This window comes from Ailuropoda melanoleuca, chromosome 8 (assembly GCF_002007445.2).
Source record: "Ailuropoda melanoleuca isolate Jingjing chromosome 8, ASM200744v2, whole genome shotgun sequence".
In the NCBI taxonomy this organism is placed as follows: Eukaryota; Metazoa; Chordata; class Mammalia; order Carnivora; family Ursidae; genus Ailuropoda; species Ailuropoda melanoleuca.
In genome coordinates, this window is record NC_048225.1 from 14,135,939 (window position 1) to 14,163,438 (window position 27,500).

The 27,500-nt window shown below is 49.4% G+C and overlaps 2 protein-coding genes across 6 annotated transcripts in view; both read right to left on the reverse strand.

The window, feature by feature from the left end:
• The window catches only part of SCN2B (sodium voltage-gated channel beta subunit 2), a 20,267-nt gene extending 7,006 nt beyond the window's left edge, over positions 1–13,261 (reverse strand). The window contains exons 1-2 of one of the 3 annotated variants that reach the window (XM_011235584.3): positions 12,420–13,261; positions 9,589–12,190 (exon numbers count right to left, since the gene is read on the reverse strand). Coding sequence is in view for 1 of the 3 variants with exons in the window: in XM_002927879.4 (XP_002927925.1) it covers positions 5,553–5,622 (70 nt within the window). In the remaining 2 variants the exon portion in view is untranslated. Of the gene's footprint in view, positions 1–5,423; positions 5,532–5,552; positions 6,541–9,588; positions 12,191–12,419 lie in introns of those variants that run through there. The other 2 variants (XM_002927879.4, XM_034665868.1) reach the window with 2 other exon arrangements.
• Positions 13,262–13,851: 590 nt separating this feature from the next.
• JAML (junction adhesion molecule like) overlaps positions 13,852–27,500 on the reverse strand; it is a 28,116-nt gene continuing 14,467 nt past the window's right edge. For all 3 annotated transcript variants that reach the window (XM_034665871.1, XM_034665870.1, XM_034665869.1), the window contains exons 6-11: positions 25,385–25,497; positions 22,903–23,140; positions 19,968–20,106; positions 17,459–17,519; positions 15,958–16,044; positions 13,852–14,338 (exon numbers count right to left, since the gene is read on the reverse strand). In XM_034665871.1, the coding sequence (XP_034521762.1) occupies positions 14,267–14,338; positions 15,958–16,044; positions 17,459–17,519; positions 19,968–20,106; positions 22,903–23,140; positions 25,385–25,429 (642 nt within the window). In that variant the 5' untranslated portion in view covers positions 25,430–25,497 and the 3' untranslated portion in view covers positions 13,852–14,266. The remainder of the gene's footprint in view (positions 14,339–15,957; positions 16,045–17,458; positions 17,520–19,967; positions 20,107–22,902; positions 23,141–25,384; positions 25,498–27,500) is intronic.

The window sequence follows — 27,500 nt, forward strand, 5'->3', positions numbered from 1 at the left end:
GCCGGGTGGGGGGTGCGGGGGGGGATAAGGGGGAGCAGAGGGCATGGCTAGGAAGCTATGGCTATAGGAAGAGCATAGACAAGGGAACCCCATGAGACATGGGGCCCCTTCCAGCTCTGCCTTCAATCAGCCTGGAGGATGTGGGCAAGCTCCTTAATCTTTCAAGCCCCAGTCCCTGTTCTGCAAAACAAAGCTGACGACATCCACCTCCTGGGATTGCCATGATCTTCTTAAATATGTAAGGCGTGATGCACAGGCCAGCAGCTCCTGCTACCCTGCTTTCTCAAGTTCTGCCATCTAAACAGGAAGGCCTGCGACAGCGTCCTCCAGGCAGAGGACAGTCCCTTGGAATTCCCGCAGCTCTGGCACTGGCCAGGGCCCCGCAGCAGCAGGCCGGAAGCGTCCCCTGCAGGGCTTGGCTTGGCCAGACCACGGGTGTCGTGCCCAGCAGCTGGTCCCCACCCCAGAAGCAGCCCAGGGCAGCCTGCAAACAGGAATGTCTGCTCAGCTCCTCCCTTAGGCCTAGAGGCCAGGGCTTAGTGGACAGGACTTAAGGACAGGAGAGCCTCGAACTGCTGGCCCTAGAGGTCACAGCGGAGCCTTAGGTGGAGGGATTGGGCGTGCAGACCCCCCCTGCAGGGCCCAGGCTTCTGGGGCGTGGGCTGAACGTTCACTAGGGGAGCGTGAACTGGGGAGGCTGAGTGGGCCTGCCAAGAAGAACAAAGCCCAGTTCCCGTATCCCCACTTTCATGAGCATTATGAAAGCACCTAGCACAGCACCAGGCAAGGAGGAGGCGTGCAGAAAAATGCCGCTGCCGCCCGCGCTCTGCAGACGCAGAGAAATCTGCAGGGAAGGAACCAGGCAGGGCCTTGTCCTGAGCTTACCTCTTACCCGAGGAAGGCGCTGCTTCTCTAACCCCTTCCAAGTGCCGCTACCTTCCCAGGGCCCCCTCCCCAAAGGGACCTCCAAGTGACCCCAGAAAGCAGGTGCTATGAACCCGACTGACTTATCCCTGGCCTCTTTCCCTGCACAGCCACATCCCTCGTGAGAACTTGAACCCCACAGGGCAACCCCCTCCACTGTGAGGGAGCCAGCACCCTGCCACTTGGAAGGGCAGAGCTGTGGGGAGGTCCTTTCTGGCTGGCCAGAGGGAGCTGCGGTGCAATGCGGGCCCCTTTCTCTGCAACCCGGCGTCCCGGCCCCGCTGGAGGCACCAGGAGGAACACGTGCGCACCCTAGTGGTCAGAGACGTCCAGCGAGTCCTAACTGCAGAGAGAGGCAGGGGGATCACCAAATCAGAGGAAGCCAGAGACACCTCCAGAATTGTGGATCGAGGCCCACCGCCTCACCAGTGAGGCAAGTGAGGCCCTGAAGGACACACACAGAGGACAGGCACAAGCCAGGGCCGGACCGTGGTTCCTGACTCCTGCTCCAAGATGCTCACGTCAGCCTGAGCCCCCACAAGGGTTTTAGGCCTCTCACCAATCCAGGCCCCCATTAAAGACGAAGAAACCACCATGCAACAAGGTCAGAGCTATAAGCAAAACCCTTACTTCCAGAAAGTAGCCGAGTCCACAGCTAGGGCCACAGAAAGGACTTCACAGTAACAACAAAGTGCTTGCTGCAGGCAGGATGCTGTCTTACCCATTCCACAGATATGACCTCATTTGATACTTACAACAGCCCTATTACCACCCCCACTTTCCACACAATGCAACTGAGCACAAAGAAGTTACATGAATAGCCCAGGTTCACAGTTAGTAAATGACAAAGCTCGATTTGGGCCCAGGCTGCCGGGCTCCAGGAAAGGGGTGAGGGGTTGAGGCCTGGTGACATTCCAAGGCATGCCAGGGACCAGGCGTCTGGCTGTCTCCATGGCAGATCGAGCCCCAAACTCCCAGCCCCCAGCTCTGGGCAGGCCGGCCAGAGGGGAATCGTCCTGTTTAAAGGAACTTCCATACAAGGAAGCCCAGTCCTCCTGGTTGTCCCATTTGGAACCAGGTCTGAGTCTCCCGATTTCCAACTCATAGAAAAGAAATGGGGATCAACAGGGGCCAGTAAGCATGTGGCTTCTGGTCTTAGTTCCAAAGCATCACTGGCGCCCAGGCTTCCCCACTTTCTTTGGGGCCACATCTGGGCAGCCCAGGCCCCATGTTATCCACTGTTGTAACTGGCCCATCTTTCAGAGATCATACAGATTTGCTCGCCTCTTGCCAAGCTCTATCTCCTGCAAAGACAGAAATGAATCCTCTTCACTCCTCTTTCCAACCCTACAGCAACCAATGAGGTAGGTTTATTTTCTTCTTGTTTAAAAGAGAGAGTGTCCAAGTAGAGAAATGCGCCCCCCCCCCACCTTCTGGAGCACACTGTCTCCTGGGGCAGCCCCTGCATCCCAGGGGAGTGTGACACCCAGCCCCTGCCTCCTGCATGCGGAACCTCTCCCACACGAGGATCTCTACCTCCAAGTCCAGTCTACCCCCAGGCAGCATGTCCTCACCACCCCTCCACTGGCTCCCTGTTGCTTTCAGGATCAAGTCCAGGCTCCTGGGCACGGCTTCCAACCCTTTGCCATCTGGGACCAACCTAGGTCCTGGCCTCTTCTCCTGCCAGCTCCCAACCCTCCGTGCTTCCTTCACTCCAGCGATCCCCAACTCCTTGCTTTTCCTGACAACCCCACCTTCTTTCACCCCTCCATGCCTCTGTACATGTTTAGGCTTCAGGTCAGGAAGCTCATTCACCCTTCTCAACTTGGGGCCCTCTTACCTGTGCTGCAGTTCCCAGCTAATGAGGCATGCCCAATGACAGCATCCCCAGTGCCTGGGCCCTTTCCCCAGCCCTGTTCCTATCGCTTCTAGGTGACCGGAAGGCAGAATCGCATTGTGGCCAAGCAGTCAGATCTTAGGCAAGTAGTTAACCTTCCAGACCTCAGTTTCTTCATCTGTAAAATGGGTGACAATAGAACCCGGCTCCTAGGGCAGCTGGGAAGATTACATAATTTGCTAATGTATGAAGCTCCCAGCAATGCCAGGTACATAGTGAGCCCTTGACGAAGGCTGGCTGCCATCATGATCGGCATCATCATGATTGTTCTTGTGACAGCCCCTAGGATGCTAAGCTGTCATTATCTGTTCATGTGCCTGTGTCCCTCGGGAGGCTCTGGGGAACTGATTTCTACTCATCTTGGTATCCCTGGACCTAGCACGGTATGTGACGCACAGATGGGCACTCCACAAACGTCTGTGGAAGAAAGGAAAGGCATTTTCCCCTCCGTGTCTGGATCCCTGCCCCCAGCAGCAGACCCGTGCAGTGGGCTTGAGTGAGGACCGGACTCCACTTTCCAGGCCTCGCCTCTCATAACCCAGACTTGGATAACAAGGCTGGTGACTCCAGAGCCGATGGTCTTAAGAAAAACTCTGGGAAATCCAGTCATTTGGATTGTTTCTAGCTAAAAACTCGTCTCACATGCTTCTGCTGTGTATACGGCAGATTGCCCAGCGGGTTCCCTTCCCCTTTACCAGCTCTATGGTTATCCTCAAAAACCCTGCCCCTGACGTGTCCCTCCCTCGTCATTTGTCCCTCCATCTTGGAGACTGATGCCATCACAACCACCAAAGTTCCATTGTCCACCTGAGCCCTTAGCCTTGGCGGGCCAGGGCATACCTCATCATAGCATCAAGTTCAAGTTCAAGATCTACCACCCAGGTTCGCAGAGGCTCTAGCTCCCTCCCACCACCACCTCACAACCCCCACTCCCCGACCTCTTCACTCCAGACCCCACCCTCCCCTAAGACACACCCTGGTCACGGTCATGGAGCCCCCTTCATTTCTTCACTTAGATCAGGCTCTCACAAGACTGCCCCCCTCCGCAGGAAGCTCTCCCTAAATCCCAAAGGAGTCCGCTGCCCTCCATCCCTGGCTCCTTACACCCAGGTCATCCACCCAACTCCCCATCTTTTTGCCGGCACTTGAGAGTCTGTGATCAATTATTATTAATATAGCAGTACCGTTTCTTGAACATTGGGGGCAGTAGAGTTCAACAGCTAAGTACTCAAAGTCAGACAACCGGGTTCAAATCTCAGCTCGCCTTAAACTAGCCGTGTGACTTTAAGTTACTTAAGTAACTTAGTTACTTCATTTCTCTGTGCCTGTTTCCTCATCCATAACAGAAGGATCATAACAGCATCTAGCTCATTCCATTACTGATTATCGCGACGACAAAAAAAGTTATACAGCCCCTGCGAGGTGAACGTTCAGCTATTATTGAGTACCTGCTGTGTGCCCGCCTCGCAAAAAACCCAGGCATTCCCCAGTTTACCCACGGAAGAACCGAAGTTCAGAAGGGTCAGGTAACTTGCCTATGGTCATGAAGTAAATGACAAGGGTGGCTTTTAAACCCAGAGCTGATTCCAAGGCTCCCCCTCTTTGTACGGCCCACAATTCCGTACCATTCCTGCTCTGTTGGTAGTATGTCCGGTAGCTCAGCAAAGCTAAAAGGCCTTATGGCGCAAGCTGCCAGGGGCTCTGTGCTGTCTCCTTCTAGCACTCCTGCCCAATACCCAGCACAGCACACCAGAGGAAGACAAGGACAGGGAGGGAGGGAGAGGGATCCCGTGATGGGGAATATCCCCGCTAACAATCCTTGGACTTGACCAACTACTACACCAGCAATGAGTAAGTTTAGGAGCAAGAATGAAACTACCCACAAAGCAGGCTTGCAAATAACTCTCTAGACCACCCACTCACCAGGAAGTCCTGAGTGGTCAAATATGAAATTAACATGTGGATCATTTGACAAGGCAGTCTGCAAGGCTGGGCTGGCCTTAAAGGGCCACAGCCACAGTCAGCCGTGAGTTCCTTTTTTTTTTTTTTTTTTTTTCCTTTTTCTTTTTTCCCTGATCCCTTCACTTGACCCCCTCCTCCTCTCCATCTGGCCCACACCAGAGGCCTCCATCAGTGCTGGCTTCAGCAAGTCTCTTCCCAGTGCTGAAATCATACTTCAAGGCTGCTTCCCACCTGCTCCCCCACACGTTTCAACAAATCAATGGTACAGATTTCCAGGAAAAAAGACCCAGACTCAACTTTCTACCTCCCGCTCCCCCAAACATTCTTTCCGAATATCCTAAATCCACCAGATTCCAAAGATCAAGGTCCACAAGAGAAACCCCTTAAGGGAGCATGAAAACCCAGGACCCCATATTTGTAGCAGCTGAAAAAAAATCCACAAAGAGACTTTGCAGATTGACCTATCCTCTGCCCCCACCCCCACCTAAGTCCATTTCAGGGAAATCCAAAGAAAAATCACCTCCCGTGATAACTGTCACCCCCCAAGGAACACTCAGATCCCCTGATCCAACATTTCTGTGACCAAGTAGTCCCAGCGTTATGCAGTCCCCAGCAATGTCTTCCCCCCAGTCCCTGGTACCTTTCTTTCCCAAGGACACGAAGGGAAGCTCAAGCAATGTCTTCTCTCCTGCCCCCGGCCCCCATCCTCATCCAGCTGTGGCTACACTTCTGGACCCTCAGGAGCATGCAGATGTGCAGTCTAACTTACCCAAAGAGAAAAAGAGACTGAGCCCCGTGAGACTGAAGGCAGGGCGAGGTAGCCAGGCATCTCTGTGCATTTTCAGAGACTGAGATGTTAGTCGGATGGGATATGGGAGAGGGTGATTTGAGGGGCCAAGGGCTACAAGGGAGGAATGGTTAGATGCTAAAAAAAAGCACAGATGTACTTCAAAGACACATAAAACATTAAGGAAGCTTTATTTCCATCTCTCTAATATGGCCGGCTTGTATGTTGCTGCTAAAAAGAGAGAGGGAGTGTGTAAGGGAGAGAGAAAAAGGGGGATGGAGTAAATTTTGTGGTTGGTGGATTTTGAAAAGCAGGTGGGAGGGCATAAAAAAAGTCTTTCTGAAAAGAGCAAAGTTCCCTAGGAATTTTTCCCCTCTGAAACAAGAACTAAAGCAAATCCTGCCCTTCCCCTTCCCCTTCTCCTTCTCCTTCTCTTGGATGACTGTTAGGATCTGAAAGTTGTTAGAGGAGCTCATTCATTTCAAAACTGCTGTAAAGGGGGGAACTCTTTTTGTCATTTAAAAACACTCCAAAAATGAGATGCTTGCTTTGTGTCATTTGGAAAGGGTTCTGGGAAGTGAGTTGGGGAGACTTTCCGGAAGTAAGGACTTCCTCATTTTTCTACCATTACCACTGAAAACAGAACATGTCAAAGCAAGCTGGTGTAAAAACACCTAAGAGATTTTACAATCAAATGTAAGACGAATCAAAAAGACAGTAAAAAGACACTTTTTAAGACAATTGCGAAAAAGTAAATATGGGCTGAGTATTAAATTATCTTCATGAATAACTCTTAATTTTGTTGGGTGTGATAAAATATTGTGGTTATGTTCTTGAACATCTTTATCTGTGTATTTCCTTATTTAAATTAAATTTAGTTAACATATAGTGTAGTATTAGTTTCAGAGTAGAGTTCAGTGATTCATCAGTTGCATATAATACCCAGTGCTCATTACATCATGTGCCCTCCTTAATGCCCATCACCCAGTTACCCCATCGCCCGCCCACCTCCCTTCCAGCAATCCTGTTTGTTTTCTAGAGTTCAGCGTCTCTTATGGTTTGCCTCCCTCTCTATTTTCATCTTATTTTATTTTTCCTTCCCTTCCCCTATGTTCATCTGCTTTTTTTATAAATGCCACATATGAGTGAAATTATATGGTATTTGTCTTTCTCTGACTGACTTATTTCACTTAGCATAATAGCCTCTAGTTCCATCCACATCGTTGCAAATGGCAAGATTTCATTCTTTCTGATGGCTGAGTAACATTCCATCGTACATATACACCACATCTTCTTTATCCATTCCTCTGTCGATGGACATCTAGGCTCTTTCCATAGTTTGGCTATTGTGGACATTCTGCTATAAAACACTGGGGTGCATATGCCCCTTCAAATCACTATGTTTGTATCCTTTGCATAAGTACCTAGTAGTACAATTTCTGGGTCGAAGGGTAGCTCTGTTTTAAACTTTTTGAGGAACCTCCATACCGTTCTCCAGAGTGACTACACCAGCTTGCATTCCCACCAACTGTTCAAGAGGGTTCCCCGTTCTCTGCATCCTTGCCAACACCTGTTGTTTCCTGAAGTTGTTAATTTTAGCCATTCTGACTGGTGTGAGATGGTATCTCGTTGTGGTTTTGATTTGAACATCTTTATCTGTTATACACACTGCAGTGTTAAAGGTAAAAGGACAGGATGACTTGAATTTGCTTTAAGATATTCCACAGGAAAAAAAAAAAGAAGTGGGGGAGATAGGTGACCCAAGTCTGGCCATTGCTGTCCGATGCTGAAACTGGTGGCAGGTTCAGAGGGCTCATTACCCAGTTCTCTCTTCAGTTGTGTATGTTTGAAAACTTTCCTTTAGAAAAAGGAAGAAAAAAATAGGCAAATATCACAAGTAGGAGGACTTAGGTTGGAGTACCAAGGTGGCCCTGAGCACAGAAAGCGGCCCCCACTCTTCCGGGGAGACATTTCAGTAGAATGCAGGTTCCTGTGCAACAATCCCTCACACTTGCGATGGGCCATTGAGGCACCAAAGAGGGAGCAGCTAATACTCTTGAGTAATAACTATGTGCCAAGTACTTCACCTGTGATATCTCAACTGAACTCTAGCCCTGGGAGAGGCAATTTCTTCTTCTTTCTCTCTCTTTTTAAATTGCTGATGAGGAGACTGAGGCTAACAGAACTTAACCCACCCAAGAAAACGTACGGTAGGTATTTGAGGGCAGAGTCAGAGCCAGGATTCCAACTGAGGTCTGGGTGAAACACAGGGTACTTCCAGTATTCCACACAGCCTATCACTGAGGCGAGGAGACCCCAGACCTCCCATCAGCTTGTTCAGAGACACAGGGAAGAGAAGACTGGAATGGATGAAGCGAGGGACCTTTGCGTGGGATATAAAAAGAAGGTGCTAAAGGGCAGGGTGTGGAGGAACAGAATGGGAGCCCAGCGCAGTGTTCGGCTCAGAGCAGACACTCAATAACAGGTGATAGGAGCCCGCCTGAATGAACGAACCCAAGAAGGAATGAATGAAGGAATGAGTGAATTTGAAGAGGAAATGGGGGGAAGCAGACAGCATCGTGAAGGCAGTGAAATCTAGCCCCCAAGCTGCTGAAGCTGGGCTGGGTTGGGAGAAGTGCTGTGGGCCAGGTTTGCGTGGTGGTTGCTGAAGGCAGGGGGCAGAGAGGTGCCTCTTGGCCCGGATCTTCACAGACTCGGTCACTGGACTGGCGTCTGGCTGTGGATGGTTGGGCAAGTTCCTGCACCAGCAGCGCACAGCCCAGAGGAAGGAAGATCAGCAGAGGAGCGGAGGAGCAGCCTAGGGAAAAGTGTCCTCCAGTGGCCACAGCCCTTCTCCATCCCCACTGGCCTTGGGCCCCAGGTGTCCTGCACCAGCAGCAGCGGCGGCCTGGCTTGACGGTGTGCCTAGAGGGAGAGGCTGGCACCAGCCGGGCCCCAGCTCCGCCAGTCCGGGTCTGCAGCTCAGCCACCCAAGCTGCCGCAGGCACATGTCAGCCCGAGAGTTTTGGTTTGACGTAGCCGGCCTCCTCCTTTTCCTTAACGCAGCCGAGGGTGACTGTGGGGCTCAGGGAAGCTGCTTATTCGGCTCACTGGGTCTCACGCTGGGTCCAGAAACTTCTATGCTGGGGACATCTGAGATAAGGAATGTCCTTCTGCTTGTGTCCAAAATTTGGCTAAGGGAAACCAGGTGTACGACTTATAACAGAATAGCCTTTGTGCAACTCAATCCCCCAGGACTAAGGGGTCGAAAGATCAGAGGCGAAGTGCCAAGTGCGCTGGCAGGGTGAGGCAAGAGGAGGGCTACCCCAGAACCTTCCATGGCTCACTTGGGACTCCAAATGCTCATTTGCTCCCTAGGAGCCAGTAAAGCCAGGGAAGCTTAAACTCAAAGAGTTATTTTACAGAATGAAGACACCAATATCAAAGATGGGCTACTGGGGGAGTAAAGTCCTATTTTTGGCATTTCTACCTGGTGCCATTTACCCCTGAATATTTTGTTAGACAACGCTCAATCACCCCCACCCCCACCACCCCCACCACCCCTGCTGGGAGAAGCTGTGTTCTCAGTAATCCAGAGGAAGGGAGTTTCCTTTTGCCTTTGGAATGCCCAATCCCAATTCTACAGAGAGCCTCCCTAGTCCGTTTGCCTTGAAGCCTCACTTCTCAAAGTGTGGTCCCTGGACCAGCATTGGCAGCATCAGGTGGGAGCTCCTGAGAAATGCACATTCACAGGCCCCACCTCAGACCCATGAAACCACAGTCTCTGTGTTTAATAAGATCTCCAGGTGCTTCTTGAGCACGTTCAAATCTTGACTTCAACTAATAGTAAAAGGAGCTTATCCCACGAGCAAGGGGCAATGAGAGGCCAGGTCCGGGGGCTGGGGAGAAGGGATTGGTGAACAGGAGCAAGCGCAGGTTGAGATCTGGTCCCAGGATCTGCAGAGCACCCAGCCGCGCCCACAGAGGAATAACAAGGGCACGGACTCATTTTACTCACCGCTCTTCTCTGCCACGCCCCCTCTCCAGCCATCACTCCCTGGGAGGTTCTTCGCACCCGGCCCAGTGCTTCACATCTTGGTGTTCTTCCTTTGCAGTTTCTTCTCCTGGGAATGCCCTTCCTCTCTTGTCTGTTCAGCAACCTCCTAGTCTTTCTTCAAAAACCTGCCACCAACTCACCACTCCTTACCTCCTACGTACCTCTTCTTTCTGGGCGCCTGCGACACTGGGTACGTTCACTCATTTGTTTATCAACTCCCTCGTTCAACAAGCTCGAATATCTACTTAATGTCCCCCGTGTGCCAGGCACCAGGCTAGAAGTTAGAGACTTGGCCATGAATGAGGTACAACTCACCCTCCTCCCATTCTAGATGGGGAGTCAAAGGTATAAACTCCCCTCTTCCCAACTAAACTATAGCTCTTTAAGGACAGGGGTTGGGTCTCATTCTGAGTTTGAGCAGAGCTTCTCTTTGTACCTGAGCCCATGAGAATAAATGTCTACTTTACATGGGGGGAAAGGGCAGAAACTCCATCAGCCTGAACTTATATAGCCAAGGTGGGATAGAACCCCAACTGGAAGCCAGGTCCAGCGGCTCCCTGTACGTGCTGTCCCACGCCATTTCTAGGAATCCCATTCAACAAGGGATTGACCCACATGGGGTCAGATGCTGCAAAGTGCAGAAAAGGCCTAAAACAGGGCCTCTAAGAGCTTAAGATCTCTGGGAGAAAATAAAGCCCCACAACCGTGAGACAATTAGAGAACTTTAGGAGATAAGATCTGGTAAATGGGGAGACATCCAGGAAGATGTGAGATATAGTTCACCCAGGCAGGACTGAAGCAGGACCTTGAAGGAATGTTGATTTGGGCAGGCAAGAAGGGACAGGAAATTCTAGTCAGAGAAACACCAAGAGCAAAGGCTCAGAAGCAGGAAGGACGCAGGTATATGGAGCAGAGGGTTCCTGTCATGGGGAAAAAAAATGAGAGGAATGGATGGGCTGACAACATGGCACCCAATCTCAGAAGGCCATGAACATAGGATGTGGGGTTCAGACAGGTGCTTTGAAAGTTCTGGGACAGGCCAATCGCTGTTGCTCCCATCATCTATAAAATAAGAAAGGTTTCAGGGGCACCTGGGTGGCTCAGTCTGTTAGGAGTCTGCCTTCGGCTTGGGTCATGATCCTGGAGTCCCAGGATCAAGCCCTGCTTGGGCTCCCTGCTCAGCGGGGGGGAGTCTTCTTCACCCTCTCCCTCTGTTCCTCCCCCGCTTGTGCTGCTCTTTCTCTCTCTCTCTCAAATAAATAAATATTTTTTTAAAAAAGGTTTTAGCTTTCTGAGGAAACTCTGAGTTCCCTTATTTTTTGATAAAGAAGATATGTTTTGAGAGCTGAGTTTTACAGAAGTGGTTACGGATTGCCTGATCTCCCTTGAGGAAGACCAGACCACATTCACAAGCCAGCTGGCCTGGACCGAAGGTCAGGAGTCCTTAGAAACTTTGTTTTTTCTTAATAAGGGGATAACTGGTCTGTGTTGGGACAAAATTTGCAACCTAAGGTATTTTGGCTGTCAGTAACTAAGCTAATTCAGTGGAAGCTTGACTCCTTCCAAAGCCACACACACGCATGCGTGCGTGCACATGGCCAGTGTTTTATAAAATAAACCGCCAATGTAGAAACGGAGGCATACTGACTAGCCAAAAGGAGACAAAGTGGGGTGGGAACCAGGAACAAAGAGTAAAGGGCTGGTGGAAGGCTGCAGCCTTTTCCAGGAGGCACATCTTCTACAGGTCCCCCAGGGGATGGGCTGAAGTGTTTTCTGTTCCAAGCTCTGAGGCTGCTAGCTTCTACATTATTCATGGCGGGCCCCACCCCCTCCACCCTTTCAAGGCCCGATTTCTGTTGGCAAAAGCCTGCATACTTCTGGAAACCTTTGAATATGGGAGCATCTGGTGTTCTAGGGACTTTAGTGCAAATTCAAGCAAAAAAGTGCTAGCTGAAGGATGGACCACAAGGAGATCCAGCTTGCTGTCTCCAGGAGCTCTCCCGCCCACGGAACGCCCCCCACCCAGAGCTATGCAAAACCCTTCCAGAAGCGCAGCTTCCTGGCTCTCTCGTCCTTTGGGTGGGAAGAGGGATTTAGGTGTGTTGGGTTAAAAGGCTTCCTGCCCATAGAAATAAAAATTAATGAGAGATGGGGACTGAATCACTGGAAGACAAATCCAACTAGGGAAGAACACACCGGAAGGGGCTGGAGGGCTCACACCAGGCACGGGCACCTAAGCGACCCCATTTAGTCCTCACAAAAAGCCCTTTGAGTCTCCGGTTTATATATAGGGGAAGCAGCCTCAAAGAACCGAAGTAAACTTGGCAACACTGAAGAGAGAGCAAAAGGCAGAGCCAGTATTTGAACCAGGCCTGTTTGAGCCTGAAGCTCATTCCCCACGCCATATTCTTTCATGCTGCTGGATTTAACAGATGCCCATCCCCAGGAGAAGAACATGAGGCAGCAAGCAGATCTTCTCACGGTGCCCTCACGGCTGTCCTGGTGTGAGGAAAACCCGGTATTTGACAGCTGCGGATTTCCGCTCTCCACCTTGACTTGAGGCCTGTGTATAAAAGAAAGGTTTGTGGGGAGGTAGGGTTGGGAGAGAGAAGTAGGCTTCCTCCTCCTCCTCAGTTACAACTGCTCTACCCAGAATGGAAGGCAAACTTTGAATGAATCTAGTTCAAGTCTGGGCCAGTCCACCTCTGGAGGGGCTCGCACACACTTCCCTGATCCAAGCACCCCCTGCAGGAGCGTGTGGGTAACTGCACAGCCCACCCTCCAGCTCTTACCCCAATTTATTCTTTGATCCAGAACACCAGAATTAAAATCCCCATCCATCCACCTAACATGAATCCTCAAGGTCCTCATCCTATGCAGATAATATTTGAGGAAGTAGAAAAGGAACCCCCAGCCCAGGAGAGCGTGTTACTTAATAGCCCGGAAATGAAATCACTTCCTCTCCATGAATTCTTAGGATATGAAGGAGTCTTTCTCCCAGCTCTACTTACCATGGTAGCATGTGTCACTTCTCTGGTATGTCTTGGACAGGATGTACGTATTGCAAATTATTGACATATGCCTTATTTAGAGCTAACAGGTGAGAAGGAAACATTTAATGACTCTCAGCCATGGCTGACCAAGAACAAAAAGAGGCTCCAAGACTCCAAGTGGACACCTTAGAAGAGTTGGTAAAAGAGAAAGAGGTAATGATGGATGTGTTATAAGAGGGTCCTGATGTTTGGAGAGTTAGGGGAAATCCTTCAAAAATGTAGCTCCAGGGGCACCTGGGTGGCTCATCAGTTAAACGTCAGACTCTTGATTTTGTCTCAGGTCATGATCTCAGGGTTGTGAGATCGAGCCCCACGTCAGGCTCTGAGGGGAGTCTGCTTGAGATTCTCTCTCTCCTTCTTCCCACTGCCCCTCCCCCCCAAAAAACAAAACAAAACAAAAATGTAGCTCCACTTGAGATTGGATCAGAAATCCATGCCCTGAATGGCTACGTGGGAGGGATGGAGGTGCGGAGAATGAGGAAGGGCCTGGGTGGTGGAAGAGAGGAGGCCGGAGCAGAGCCCAGGCTAGAAGTGGGAGCTCAGAACCAAAGAATTTTTATTCATTTTTTTCTTAAAGATTTTATTTATCTATTTGAGAGAGAGAAGAGAGCACAAGCAGGGGGTAGGGGCAGAGGGAGAGGGAATAGACTCCCCGCTCAGCAGGGAGTCCAACACAGGCCTGATCCCAGGACCCTGAGATCACGACCTAAGCCGAAGGCAGATGCTTAACCGACTGAGCCACCCATGCACCCCGAGAACCAAAGGATCTTTAGAACGAACCTCATTAAGTCTTAAAATGGTAACCAACAAGTACAGGAACCTCACCTTTCAGACCAAGAGTTACATCGATGACTGTCCACTTTGGCAGCCCATGAGCACTACTTTTGAAAAAGACAGATACCCAACCTCCACCTCAGATGCCTCGGCGAGGCCCAGCAGAGAGCCACCAGCCGTTCTGACACCCAGCCAGGCTAACAAGGGCTGGGTTAAATCCTCGAGCTGTATTCATACCCCACTCCAACCCATTCACCCCCACATGGTCCCGGGGCCAACACTGGTCTCCAGTGTGAGTCAAGAATGGCTCTCCTGACTTCGGTTGGCTGAGGCGTTCCTGACTATAAATTCCTCACTAAGCCTCCGCTTGCCCCTCAGCCAGGGTATACAAACAGGATGATTTCCACAAGCCACATTTATTTAGGGGTAATTTGCCAAAGGAATCATTTGGGTTGGTTTTTATTTCTGTGATTCTTCCCATCCACGAAGAACACCGTCGAAATAGAGGATCTGATGAAATGCTTGAGGCCGCCACAGCTGCTTAGCCAGGGTCCCCAGGGCCAGCGTCCCAGTCTGGAAGGACTGCATCCATGCTTCCCTCTGTCGGGGCTGTCCCTCCCAAGCTGTCCCATCTTTCTGCCGGGTTCTGAACCCTCCTTCTTCAGCCCTTCGACCAATGAGGCAAGAGAACAACTTGGGGGGCAGGGGGGTCCCGAGATGACCCGTCCAGTAACTCAGGACACACAGGGGAGTCTCTGCCGGTGCTAAGCACAAAAGGAACTCTCCTTTCTTCTCAAGCGTCTACTCTGGTTTTAGAATTCCCCCAGCTGATGTTTTTCAGGTGGGTTATTTGGTGCTGACTTCAGAGAAGGCCAAACTGGGTGCTGCAGGGGTGGGTGGGGAAGGGAGGAACGAAACAAAGCACAGGTGTAAGTATTTCGATCAGAATAGTGACCACATACTGAGCTCTTTCCGTCTCTCTGGCCCAATTCTGAATTTCACAAGCACTCATGCGGGAGGGCCTCACTACCTGGGGGGTGGCTTCTATGATTCCCATTTTAAGGATGAGGAAGCTGAGTGTCAGAGAGGCTAAGTACCTGCGTCTAAGTCACAGAGCCAGGAGTTGGGCCCAGGTCTGCCCGACTGCAAAGCCTGGGATGTTAACCACTGTGCTGTCCGGCCGCAGAAAGGGGACACAGCGCGGAGCCCCCTCCTCTGAAGTAAGTGTAATCAATTCAACAACAACAGCAATAACAACAACAACAACAATCGAAGGTCTGTTATCCCTGCTCCCTAATCAAATAACGCCCCTCTACCCGAGGTCTCAAACAGGCGGCCCACTGACTGGGATTTGCCCCGAGGCTTCTGAATTTGGTGCAGTCTTTAAAATAACTTGACTGGCCTCTACAGGCCTTCAAGTCTTGTGGCTTTGGCCTCTCACCACACTCGCTTTATTGGACCTGTTTCAAAACGACAGAAGTACTGTTTTCCGCAGTTTCGATCCAAGCGCCTCCGCTGAACCGGGGGGTGGGGGGGCAGGGATAGACAACAGTGTCGCGAAGCCACCGCAGCCACCACGCAGCTGACAGCAGCAGGTCCCCGAGAGGCCGCACAAGGCCTGGCCAAGCCTGGAGCATCACATGGTAATCAGGGGAGCAGGACAGAGGGGACACAGGGCTGGGCGCAACTTCAGGGCCGGAGCTACCGCCTCACTGGGTGGACCCTGGCCAGGTCCCTGATCTCATGCCTCCTCAGGAGAATCTTCTCCCGCTGCAAGCATCTGGGAATCATGTGTCCTTGGTGCCGGTGTGATGGGAGCAAACACGAGCCACCGTCCCCAAAACAGAGGAGGCCAGCCTTCCCAAACCCAGCAGAACACTGCTCCCTTCATGGCCTGGGTGCCTATTATTAGCCTACAAATAGTATTGAGCCCATTGCCAGCTCGCTCCTTCTGTCCTCGCTCCTACTCACTACACGCCAGGTGCCTCTTCTAGGTGCTGCACTTCCCTGGGGAGTGGAGGAAGGAGAGAGAAAGAATCTGACTCCATGTTATTATATAGAGTGCAGCCTTCCTGGCAGTCAGATTATGTCAAAACAGCATAAGCCACAGAATTTAAAAATATAAGAACTGGAAGGGACTCTCAGATAGGAAGGAAAATTGCAACACAACGTTTGTCCAAGGATCTATGGTACCCTCTCTGTTAGGTTGTGTTCGACTTCTAACTTTGCTTCTCCCTGACAAAGTTGCCTCTTTTCTCCACTAAAATCAATCATCTTTAGCCCTCCTGACCTTTAAACACTCAAGACCAGGTATGAAGGCAAGTTTGGTGTCATGCTTCTCTCCAGCACACAGTCAGCTTCTCAGACTTCCCTACTAGGTAGAAAAATCTCTGCCCTCAGCAGAGTGACCTCCCCTAGTGACCTAGCCACGCTGTCACATCCTTGCCAGCTCCTTCTCCACCCTCCGGACACCTGGCCTAGCTGGGCCCAGAAGCGCTCTCACCATGGTCATGTAGGTGGCCTCTGCTTTTCCACTGGATTCTTCTTCCTCGATCTGCTCCCGTGTGGCTATCGAGGAGTAAACATGTTTCTGGGGGGCGGGAGGGGGGATAGAATAAATGTTACTAAAAATCAGCAAATGTTACGTGCCAAAGAAAAAAGCCACCTACTACTATTTGCAGGGCATCAACACCGGAGGGTTACTGAGAGCTAGAAAATGATCATTGATAACGATAATTCAGTCCCCAGTCTGAAAATTTTTTAAATTGGCTAGTCAGCAAACCGCTATTTTAAGAACCAAATTCTTTGCCTCAAAAGACAAACCTCTTTGTTTGGATGGGCACTTAGGCAGCAGCAGGGAATCCTTCTCTTGCCAGATTATTTGTACTTTGTGCTTATTTCCTTCTCATTAGAGGCATGGCAGGACGGCACTGATCAGCCGCTAACCGGGGTCAGCTCTCTGAGAGGGTTTATAGGGCGGGGACAGACCTCGCTGGACCTCACATCTGTGAGATCAGTGGTACTTCATGACTCACGTTCCTGTCACTATTTGGGGAGGTGATGTCATCCAGTGACAAACTCTGGGATTTCTGGAGGCCCCTGAGCTATGTTGTGACAAAATCCTACTCTTGGGTCATGAACAGGGCCAAAGATGGGAAAGTAACTATTCCAAGAGGATTTTTTTTTTTTTAAGATTTATTTATTTGTTTATTCGACAGAGATAGAGACACCCAGCGAGAAAGGGAACACAAGCAGGGGGAGTGGGAGAGGAAGACGCAGGCTCACAGGGGAGGAGCCCAATGCGGGGCTCGATCCCACAATGCCGGGATCACGCCCTGAGCCGAAGGTAGACGCCCAACCGCTGTGCCACCGAGGCGCCCCTCAAGAGGAGTTTTTAAAAGAAGGGAAGGAGGGAGGGAGGAAAGGGAGTTCAAGGAAATGAATTCATTTCTCAGACCCTAATAGCAATTATTGATAGCTCCATTACAAACTAGGATGGAAGAAAAAGTTCTTGATCCTCTTTCTTAAGGATATTTAATCTGACCATTAGCTCCGGAACTCCTGAATGTACCACAATTCTCCCTTATGGTTCCGCGGTGCCCAGAGATTGGGAAGCCCTTGCAGATCATCAGGTTATTTGAACCTTACGACAGGCCACATAGGCTTGTCCTCGTCCTCATTTTACTGGTTAGAAAAGTGTGGCTCTGGGAGGTGGCAGAGCTGGGCTTGAAGGGGCATTTTGCTGACTCTGAGTGCAGTGCTCTTTCCTGTGGCCCTACCAGGAGGCCCCTCGGCCCCATCCCACTCCCTCCTGGGGCTCTCACTCTGGTGACGAAGATTTCCCGAGCCCCTGCTCTGTGCCCAGCACTGGCCGGCATGCTGAGAGAAAACACCGAGCAAGACAGGCCACAGAGAATGACGGTGATGCCCCCTGGATGCTGGAGCCGTGCCCGCCCTGCCCTCATCGGGCACAGCAGCAAAACGAGGTTTGCGCTCTTCCTTACCTCTGGATCAGCCTTCTTTACGTTCTCCAGGCTTTTCACCAGGGTTGTGGAGGTTACTGAGCTGCAAGGCAGGAAAAGCGGGTGGAATTAAGCAGCCTGCACTGTGTATTCAAGGGGACCTGTCTGAGACCCCACAGAGCCTTGTGCAGAGGGGGACCCCAGAGAGGAACTCTTCTCTCTAGACTCCCCAGCTCACCATGAAATCTGAAATGGGCATCTCGCTGGTGGAGAGCGGGGAGGCATTCTGGAGGGAGTCTGGGCTGGACAGCTTCGATTTCTCTATTATCTGGCTACCATCTTTCTGTCCACACAGCTTTAAGTGAGTTAATAGCGTGGACTGCCACGGGATTGGATGCTGAAGGAACCCAGGACGAGGGAGATGTGGCTGAGCCGGCAGGGGGCAACAGAAGCTCAGCTACACCCAGCTCCAAGGGCTCCTCCCCCACGGAGGGGGACAAGCAGAATGAGCGCCAAACCCCCCTGAACTGCCCGTGCTGGCCCCTTCCCAGCCCTTGGCCTTTGATCTCTTGACCATCTGCCCTCCTGCATCTGCCACTGAATATACTTCCTTTTTTTCTGTTTTGGCCTAAGGCAGAGCTAAAAAAAAAAAAAAAAAAAAAAAAAAAAAAAAAAGGGTTAAANTTGAAGCTAGGAAAGAAACCATATATATATATATATATGTATTTTGGTCTCAAAGTGGAGGAAATAGCTTTCTAATACTTTCTGATTATAAAATTGTGTGTTCACATTGTAAAAATAAATTCAAATACTAAAGAAACATAGAGAGTTGGAGGTTGAAGTTCCAGTAAACCTTCTGCCCTCCTGGGACCCACCTTCTCTTTTCTCTCAAATAGCACTATTGATACTTTGGAATTATTCTTTCTCAATGCAGGCCTAAGTGTGCTCACACAAAATTTATGTATTATATATGCTGCTGCAGTGAGCATTATCTAATTTTCTTTTTTATAAAAATGAGATCATATTACACATGGGACATGTTCCCATGTCATTACATTCGGGATTGTGCAGTATGTCACTGAGTGGAATACTGACTCAGTGACTCATTGGCTGACAGTCACTGAGGTTGATTTCAATGTTTAATTATCATCAGTGCTACAGCAACCATGTTTACAAACCTCAGTATATCAGTCTGATTATTTCTTTAGGATAAGCTAGTAGATATGGAAGTATCGATTTCATTGTGAGGGAAACTGAGGCCCAGAGTAGGGAGGTGAGTTGATATGGTTGCCTAACTCTGGGTTCAGGGCCATCTGCATGCCCAGAGCAAAGACCCTCAGAGAGGCCCACCAAGTTCCAACCAAGTCAGAGAGGCCCTGGGGATCGGAGGTATGAACCCAGCAGGCAAAGCACTTTCCGGAGAGCCCGTGTTATATGGGGAAAGGAGACTCAGGAGTCATCACTCTGTAATGGGGTCTTTGCCCATTGACAGCATTTCAGCAAGAGAGCCAGTGTGCCTCAGCAACGTATTGCATCATCGACAGGTGGGGAAATGGGAGGGACACGGGCCTGCCAACGGCCAGTGAAACTGCTGCTGCGTCAGAGCATCTGGGCATTTTGGAGATGCTGGGAGAAGGGGCGATGAATTCAAGACTCTAACAACACATTTCAACCATAAATAACTTAGGACCTGAGGGCACCCATTCAAAAACAGCCTCTTCGAATTAGAATGTGGGCCTTTGTTTATTTTTTTAAAGATTTTATGTATTTATTTGAGAGACCGAGAGGGGAGAGTGCAATGGTGGGGTGGGGGGGCGCAGAGGGAGAGGGACAAGCAGACTCTGCACCGAGCACAGAGCTCAACGTGGGGCTCAATCCTACGACCCTGAGACCGTGACCTGAGCCCAAATCAAGAGTCGGACACTTAACGGACTGAGCCACCCAGGCGCCCTAGAATGTGCTCCTTTAAATAAAGCCACCAACAACCTTCAAGATCTGATCTTTCTATATGAAATGGGTATTGTGGATAATTCAAAAACCACTTCTCTCAGGCACTGAACAGCACCTAATAGCTCTTGTATAAGATTTATACTCTTAATTATGCTCCCCTTAGACCACCATTTATAAAAGAGCTGATAATCTCTGTAAAATACCAAATGAATGAAGAGGGTGTAGGGACACATGAGGCCTTTCTGAACAGAGAGCGGAGGGCTGGGGTCACTACAGAGATGACATCTAACGTGACAGCCAAGGGCGATTCTACTTTAAAGTACCCTCTTGGGGCGCCTGAGCGGCTCAGTCAATTAAGTGTCTGCCTTCCTCTCAGGTCATGATCCCGGGATCCTGGGATCGAGCCCCGTGTTGGGCTCCCAGCTCAGCGGCGAGCCTGCCGCTCCTCCTGCTTATACTCTCTCTTTCTGCCAAATAAATAAAATCTTTAAAAAACCCAACCTGTAAAGTACCCTGTTCTGTGAGCATGGCACAGGTAGGGCCCTATCGCTCTTCTCCTTCGCGTTCGAGGCACCGCCAGCCTCCCAACCCAGCCCTGTACCTCTTATTCCTGTGGGTCCCCTTCACGATCAATATCAGAACAGGAAGCAGCAAGACAGTGCCACAGACAATCCCCACGATGATCACCAGCTGATTACCACCCAGGATCTCAGGCCTGAGGGCTCGTGGGGTCACCGATGCTTGGGAAAGAAGAGAAATGGGAGGGTCTCAATATTGCAGAAAAGAGCTGTGAGTCCCACCAGTCCTATACCAAGTAGCCACAGCCAAGTCAGGAAGTTGGGGGAGAAGGCCAGGCTCCACCCCATCCTGAAACACTGGGACTCCAGCTGTCCCCATTAGATGGAGAAACAAGTCTTGCCCCCTTGCTTACCCCTACCTACAGTGTAGACTAAGGTAGGTGGGAGAAGAGAACAGCACTTTACCTACAGCATTGCTTCCTTTGACATTAACGATGCTATCTTAAAATAAAAAAACAGATGTTTTGGAGGCTGCAGATCTTTCTATGAGAAAGTGATTGGTTTCAAAAATATATATGGTACAACAGTCAGACCCATAGTCATGATACCAAGTAAGGCACTTCCACCCATGTGGTACCCTTCATTCATTTCCTCAGTTCACTCCAAATACATACATAAACACTCCTGGGTACCAGATATCGCTAGGCAAAGAAGATACAAAGACAAATAAGACGTGGTCCCTGCCTTCAAGGAGAGGGACAAACATGTTGATGGAAAACCATCGACTGCTACAGGGACCATAATGGAAGTCCACAGGAAACAGATGTTGAGAATTTCTCAAAAATAGTGTTAAAGTTTAAAAGTCTTAAGGAAACAAATTTTTTGGGAAGACAATATGAGAAAGGACCGGGGTGCATTACACACAAGGTCTGGAGGCCCAAGAGGATGGTACTTTCAGAAATTAGAAATAATTCCACGGGTCTGGCTCAAGGGTGCATTTGTGGGCATGGTGGGGAATTAGGTTGGACAGATAGCACAGTCTCGGTCATGATGGGCCTTGATTATCCCACCCAGGAATCTGGCTTTCTTTCTGTAACTGATGGAGAAACCAACCCCTGAAGGACTCTGAGCACCAGGACAGAAATGTTGAGATTTGTGATTTAGAGCAATGGCACAGAGAGCTGCAGGGAGAATGGGAGCAGGGGCTGAGAATGACAGCAGACACCGGTTAGAGGCCTATAGGCCAAGATAGAGAAGAAGACAGCTAGAGCGTGCTATAGGACTGGAAGGAAGGCAGACTCAAAGTCAGTAGTAGAAAGGACAGGACTGGTTGACCTGTGAGATTAGGGGTCACGGGAAAGGGCAGAATCGGGTAGAACTCCCAGGCACCCAGCTAGGTGACTGTGTAGATGGTAACGGTGTTGACAGAGGTGGAGGAGATGAGCTGGGAGAGGTGTGCAGGAGCAGGTCTGGATATGTGGCGTTTGAAGTATTTGTGGAATATTTGGCTAGAATTTGATGGATACATAGATGGATTAGACAGGAAAGAAGGAAGGAAGAATGAATCCAACATAGAATAGATTGTATAGAGAGAGAATACAGTGTCCAATACTACTCGGGTAAAGAAGGCTGAGGGTGGGCAATTAGAGCCACATTGGTAACCTAAGCTAGAGCAGAGGCAGAGGCAGAAGCCAGGATGCAACACACTAAGGAATTAATGGGAAGTAAGAGAGGAGGCACCATCTATGGCCTCTTAGCAAGCTACTTGGCTAGATCAAGAAAGAAATAGATGATTGATTGCAGTGAAGACTGCACAACTCTGAATATACTAAAAATCACTGAGTTGTAGGCCATAAATGGGTGAATGTATAGGATATGAGTTGTTTCTGTTTTAAGAAGACACAGGATGAGAGCTGAAGTAGACAAGGACAGAAGGTGAGAGGAAGAGGTGAGCATATGTATAGGATGGATAGCAGAAGCCAGTAGAAAGTGCGAGGTTCCTGAAACAGGGAGAAAATGCCACCTGAGCACAGAAGTTTGGATAAGCCCAGGGCAGAAGGGAGCCTGGCATGGCGGGACAGAGAGAGAGGCGAGGATGCGGGCAGCTGTAGGTAAGCTTGCTGGGACGGTGGGGGGAAGCTTGGAGGTTGAGTGAGCCCCCACTCATGGCATGTATTTTCTCTGTGAAGTGGAAATAAGACTTCTGAGAGTGAAGAAATCCATCTGTCCTGCTTCCCCTCCAGCTGGGAGCATTCGCTACATCTTACAAGAAGGCGCCTCCAGACTCAAGTCTCTGGTCAGAGGTACTGAGGTGTGTTCCCTCCTCAGCCGCATCCCCACCCTCAGCAAACCACAGCCAACCCCCAGCTCTAGCAAAAAGGCAAAGTCCACAGGCCACATCCTGACTGTTAACTGTGTCGCGTTTGGCTTTAACCCCTCACTTATCAACCTCTCTCGGTCCACACAATTGAGTGTTTTTCCTTCTACAACCTCTGGCTTTAATGTACAATGTTTGCCAGAACAGAGAGGCTTTCATCAGAGAACACCTCTATTTTTGGGTTCTGGTCCCTTCCTGTTTTCTCTCTGCTCTGTGCTGTCTCTCACCAGCTCAGGGTCATTTTCCTTTCTTCCACAGAGCATACACATCCAAGGAAAAAAAGACCTTGGGCATAAGCTCCAGTCCATCTCTGAGCTCCTGTATCTTTAGATCAATATATCACATGGGCAGGGAGTTCACCAAATATTAGCTCCCTTGTCTTTGAGGTACCCGCAGGACCAGAACTAGAGGGGGGCAGGCAAGGTGCTCAGGGCTCCAGGCTGAAGGAGGCATCCGCTGTGCTGTGCTGGACACGTAAGTCCAGGGTATGAGGACTTGTATCAGGGTTGTGCCAGTACAGCACCTCAGAGTGATGCCTCCTTCAATTCTGCACCCTCGAGGCCTCTCTGGCCTCACCCTAGTCCTGGCCATGCCTACCAGGTACAAGGCCCCTCATCCCTCCCCAGCCAAACGTCAGGTACTTTGGGGCTCTTTCACGATCACGCGCAGCACGGTGGTTTTCCTGAAGGTCAGGTTCCCCAGGTGGATACTGCAGGTGTAGCTTCCTCTGTCCGATCCCTTCACTCCTTGCAGCAGGATAGACGCATCATTGTGGGAAGTGTCCCCCACCAGGGTCACACGGTTCTGGAAGCGGCCCCAGCCCTGGAAGTACCCCACAGGGACACTGGGTTTGGGGTAATAACATAATACAACCTCCTCCTAGAAGGGAAAGGCAACATATGAGTTTGCAAGGACTGAGGAGGACGGGGCACAGGGAAGGTTAAGTGGTGGGCTCTTGCGACACACAAGGCCCCGTATGTGTGGGCAGTGAAGGTCTGAGCAGAAAGTATAAGGCATCGTGAGTCATGCACACACACGCATGCGCACATGTGTGGCTGTGAAGGACACACCAAACCGTGAACACTGTCCCATTGGCAGAAAGGGGTGAGGCAGGAAAGGGGGACAAGGGGCGTTCCCTTTTTGTACTTCTCCAGTAAAAGGAAGTAAAAGTAAACCTTTACTTTTTATGGCATTTCCAGTTAGATTTCCAATAGGTATTTGAAACATGTCTAAAACTAAACTCCGAATTATTCCCCCAAACGAGCTCCTTCCAGTCCATCTCTTTTTGGTAAATGGCAAAGCCTTTTTCCAGATGCTCAGGCTTAAAATCTTGGAGTCATTCTTAACACTTCTCTTTCTTAAACTCACATTGAAAATCCCGCAGCAAATCTAGCCATTTCTCACCTCCTCCACGGTTACCATTCTGGTTCAAGCCACCCCATCTCTCACCTGAATTCCTGCAAGGAGCATCTTTACGTGTCTCCCTGCTCACTACCAACTACAGTCTATTCTCAGCAGGTTAGCCCTTAGAAATCGAAGTTAAATCATGTTACTCCTCTACTCCAAACCCTCCGATGGCCCCCCATTTCTACTAGAAGTACAAGGCCCTCCATGATCTGCCCCACTCCATCTTCCTCTCTGATTTCATCTTCTACTTTTTCTTCCCTCACCTCCCTGGGTCACTTCACTCCACCCACATTGGCTTCTTTGTGCTCCTTGAGTACTGGCCTCAGGGCTTTTGCACTTGCTACTCCCTATGCCTGCGCCACTCTTCCCCCCAGAAATACACATGGTTTGCTCACTCACTTCCAGCAGATCTCTGCTCAAATGTCATCTTTTCAGTGAGGCCTCTCTGACCATCTACGTAAAACAAGAACCACAATGCCTGCTTTCTTGTTCTCCATAGCTCTTACTATTACCTGACATATTACGTATGTATTTCTTCATTATTTTACTGTGTATCTCCCTTGATCTTGGTCACAAGTCTCCCATCGAGGCAAGAGCTCTGAGTGTCTGCCACATAGGTGCTTAAAATATTTGTTAAATGAGTAAGTGTTAGAGTTTTTTATAAAGGGAAGTAAATATTACTATCTTTAAAAGCTTTTAAGAGAAGAAAATGGGTATACAGACACACACATGAATGAGAAGACCTGGTTCCTAATATCTTATCTCTTGTGCTTTGAATTCACAGCTCAAAATGTCTATTCTCAACCTATTTTCTGCTGTGACTCACTTAGTGGTTGACATCTAAACAGATGACAAGCTCCAGGAGGTGGACCTGGAACTACATGTAACTCCCCCATCCCCCGCCATGGTGTCATCATTTCACGCCCACTCAGCATACAGGAATCAAGGGAATACAAATGACTTGTTTATAGGGATGACTGGGAATATGTCTTAATTTAGAAAAGCTACTTTGCACCTTAATTTTTATTAACGCTAAGTGACCTGGGATATCCCCCACAACACACCTTGACCCGTATGTACATCACCATGCACAGAGGACATCTACCAGTCTAGTGAACTAACCTGCCACTTGCTGCTTCAGAGTTCCCAGGAACCAATCCATACTCCAGCCCCCAGGACCTACTAATCCCAACATCAGAAGCATCCATAAAGACAAAGAAAATTCCTTCCATCCCATAAGTGGGGCAGTGGGGCACAGAAGAAAACTTACCAAAATAACCCGAATAAAAACAAGAATGCAATCATTCTTATGCCTAGCCCAGAGCTTAGTGACAAGGCCACAGAAGTCATCCCCCTCATTCTCCCATGGACTCAACAAAGAGGAGAAGGGAAAAGAGGAAGGAAACTAAAATGCAGCGGCCAAGGCACGTACAAATGCTTTACACAGACGATCTAATACATGTGTCTTGACAACCCTACAAGTTGAACAGCCGCAGCAGGAATATCATCCTCTTCTTTGTCATCTTCACGACAGTCATTCTTCCCACCACAAAGCTGAAGTTGCCCAGCCAAGTGGCGGTTCTGACAAGCTCCAAAGCCCAAGCCCCTTGCAACCGCACTGCATGGCACTGGTGCCTAAATTCTCCCTCTCCCCACACTGTCCTGACACCATGCGCCAGGGGTTTCTACTGCACACTGATGCTTCCCCCTCCTTACCTTCATGTGTGCTCCTGATGAGAACGTCCAGTCTGCCCTGGTCATGCGTTTCTCTTCTGTGCTCTGGAAAACACACCCCAGCTGAGTCGAGTCACCCACATGGACTGTGAGCTCTGGGGATAAAATGGTAACTCAAGTCAAACCCAAGGCATCATCTACAGAAGTCAAAGAACTTCTAGAAGAGATCATGCTTAGCCAAAGATCCTCAGCCATAAAATCAATGTCACCACCAACTACTGCACACATTCACTCCACAGATGAGCCAGATGATCCTGTGCGGACAAAGTACCCAGAGGCCTCTTACTCACAGGACATTCCCGCAGGTAAGACAGTCCCCATGGCTACCCTCACACTTCAACTCTGAGGGGTCTTCATACTACAATAAACACTTTCTGATTCCCTTTAGTTCCCTGCTCCCTCCTCTTTTCTAGAATTTCTCCTGAGTCCCAGCTCCAATTCAAGCTATACTAAAGAAAGTATAGGAGATCTTGAAGCCCCCTCTTTCTGTTCACTTAGACACCCATGTCTGCTGAACATAAACAGGAAGTAGAAAGTTATATAACTTTCATGCTTATGTATAACCCACTGGCTCGTCTAACTGAAAAACTGATTCATGGGCAATTTTCTTCAATTTCTTTTATTCTTTTTATACAAGTTGTATTCAAACTTGCTTAGGACAGTCCTGGCTACAGCACAGGTCACAGGACTGCTTGCTAATGAGGCCAAGAAAATAGATGGATTTCTTCCTGGCTTATTTTTCTATTTCAATCCCTGCCCTCACTCCCCGCCCCTCCACCCCGGGAAGATGCCTCTTCGCCTGCTCTGGGCTTCCCAGATCCTCGGCTCTTCCTTCTGCTTCTTTGTATAAGCAACTGACCCCATCACATGCTTATTGCATAAGTCATTTTGAGGGGTTCCTGACAAAAAAATAGCAAGATGTTTCTGATTTTTCAATAATGCACTACCCAAATCAACCACAAAGTCAGTTAAGAAATGAAAGGCAGGATGGCATTTAGGGAGGCACAAGCATAGGTCTTAACTGGACACAATTCCTTCAAAAGAGCATTAGGCAAAGTTCATGAAGGAAAAGCACAGTGCATAAGCTGACATTTTCATTGGAATTGTTTCTCTGGGAGAACATGACCTTCCTGCCCAGCAGGAGAGACGCACAACAGGAGGAAAACAAAAGAAAATATTAGGAACCTGAAACTCTATGGAGGGAATCATTTTGAAAGTAATAAAAATCCACTCCAAAGAATACAGTTTGGTAGGGAGGGAAAGTCCCTCTAAATCCAACAGTACATTAAGAACTGAACTCTATTTTTTAAATGCGGTAATAGAGGTGCTTGGGTGGCTCAGTCGCTTAAGCGTCTGACTCTTGATCTCAGCTCGGGTCTTGATCTCAGGGTGGTGAGTTCAAGCCCCACACTGGGCTTCACGCTGGGCATGGGGTCCACTTCAGAAAAGTAAAACAAGATAAAATAAAATGCAGTAAGAAACACGGAACCGTTCTGCACTTCTCATCGTACCAGACGTGTCTTAGACACTTTGTGCACAGCACATGCGCGAGTCATTTCAGTATTTTGAGATATGCACTGTTATTCTCCCATTTTCAGAGGAAGAAGGTGAGAGAGCCCAAAGGCACATGGCCCACAAAAGGCAGAGCCAACGTGTAAATCCAGGCCCGAGGGACGAAAGCCCAAGCCGTCACTCGCTATACTGTGCTACCTTACATAAGTGGGAGGAGAGCAGATTCTAGAGCAAAGGGTACAGGAAGTTAATATTATTTTTATTTGCAAGAATATTGCCTATAGGGGCACCTCGGTGGCTCAGTCGGTTAAGCGTCTGCCTTTGGCTCAGGTCATGATCTCAGGGTCCTCGGATCCAGCCCCGCATTGCGCTCCCTGCTGAGCGGGGAGTCGGCTTCTCCCTCTGCCTCTGCCCCTCTTACCCCAAAGCATGCTCTCTTTCTCTCTCCCACTCTACTCTTTCTCTCAAATAAATAAATACAATCTTTAAAAAATTATTTTAAAAAAATTTTTAAAGCACATTGCCTATAGTATTTAAAATAATAACTATGAGAAAAAGGAAGTGAAGGAGTGGAAGCACAGAACAA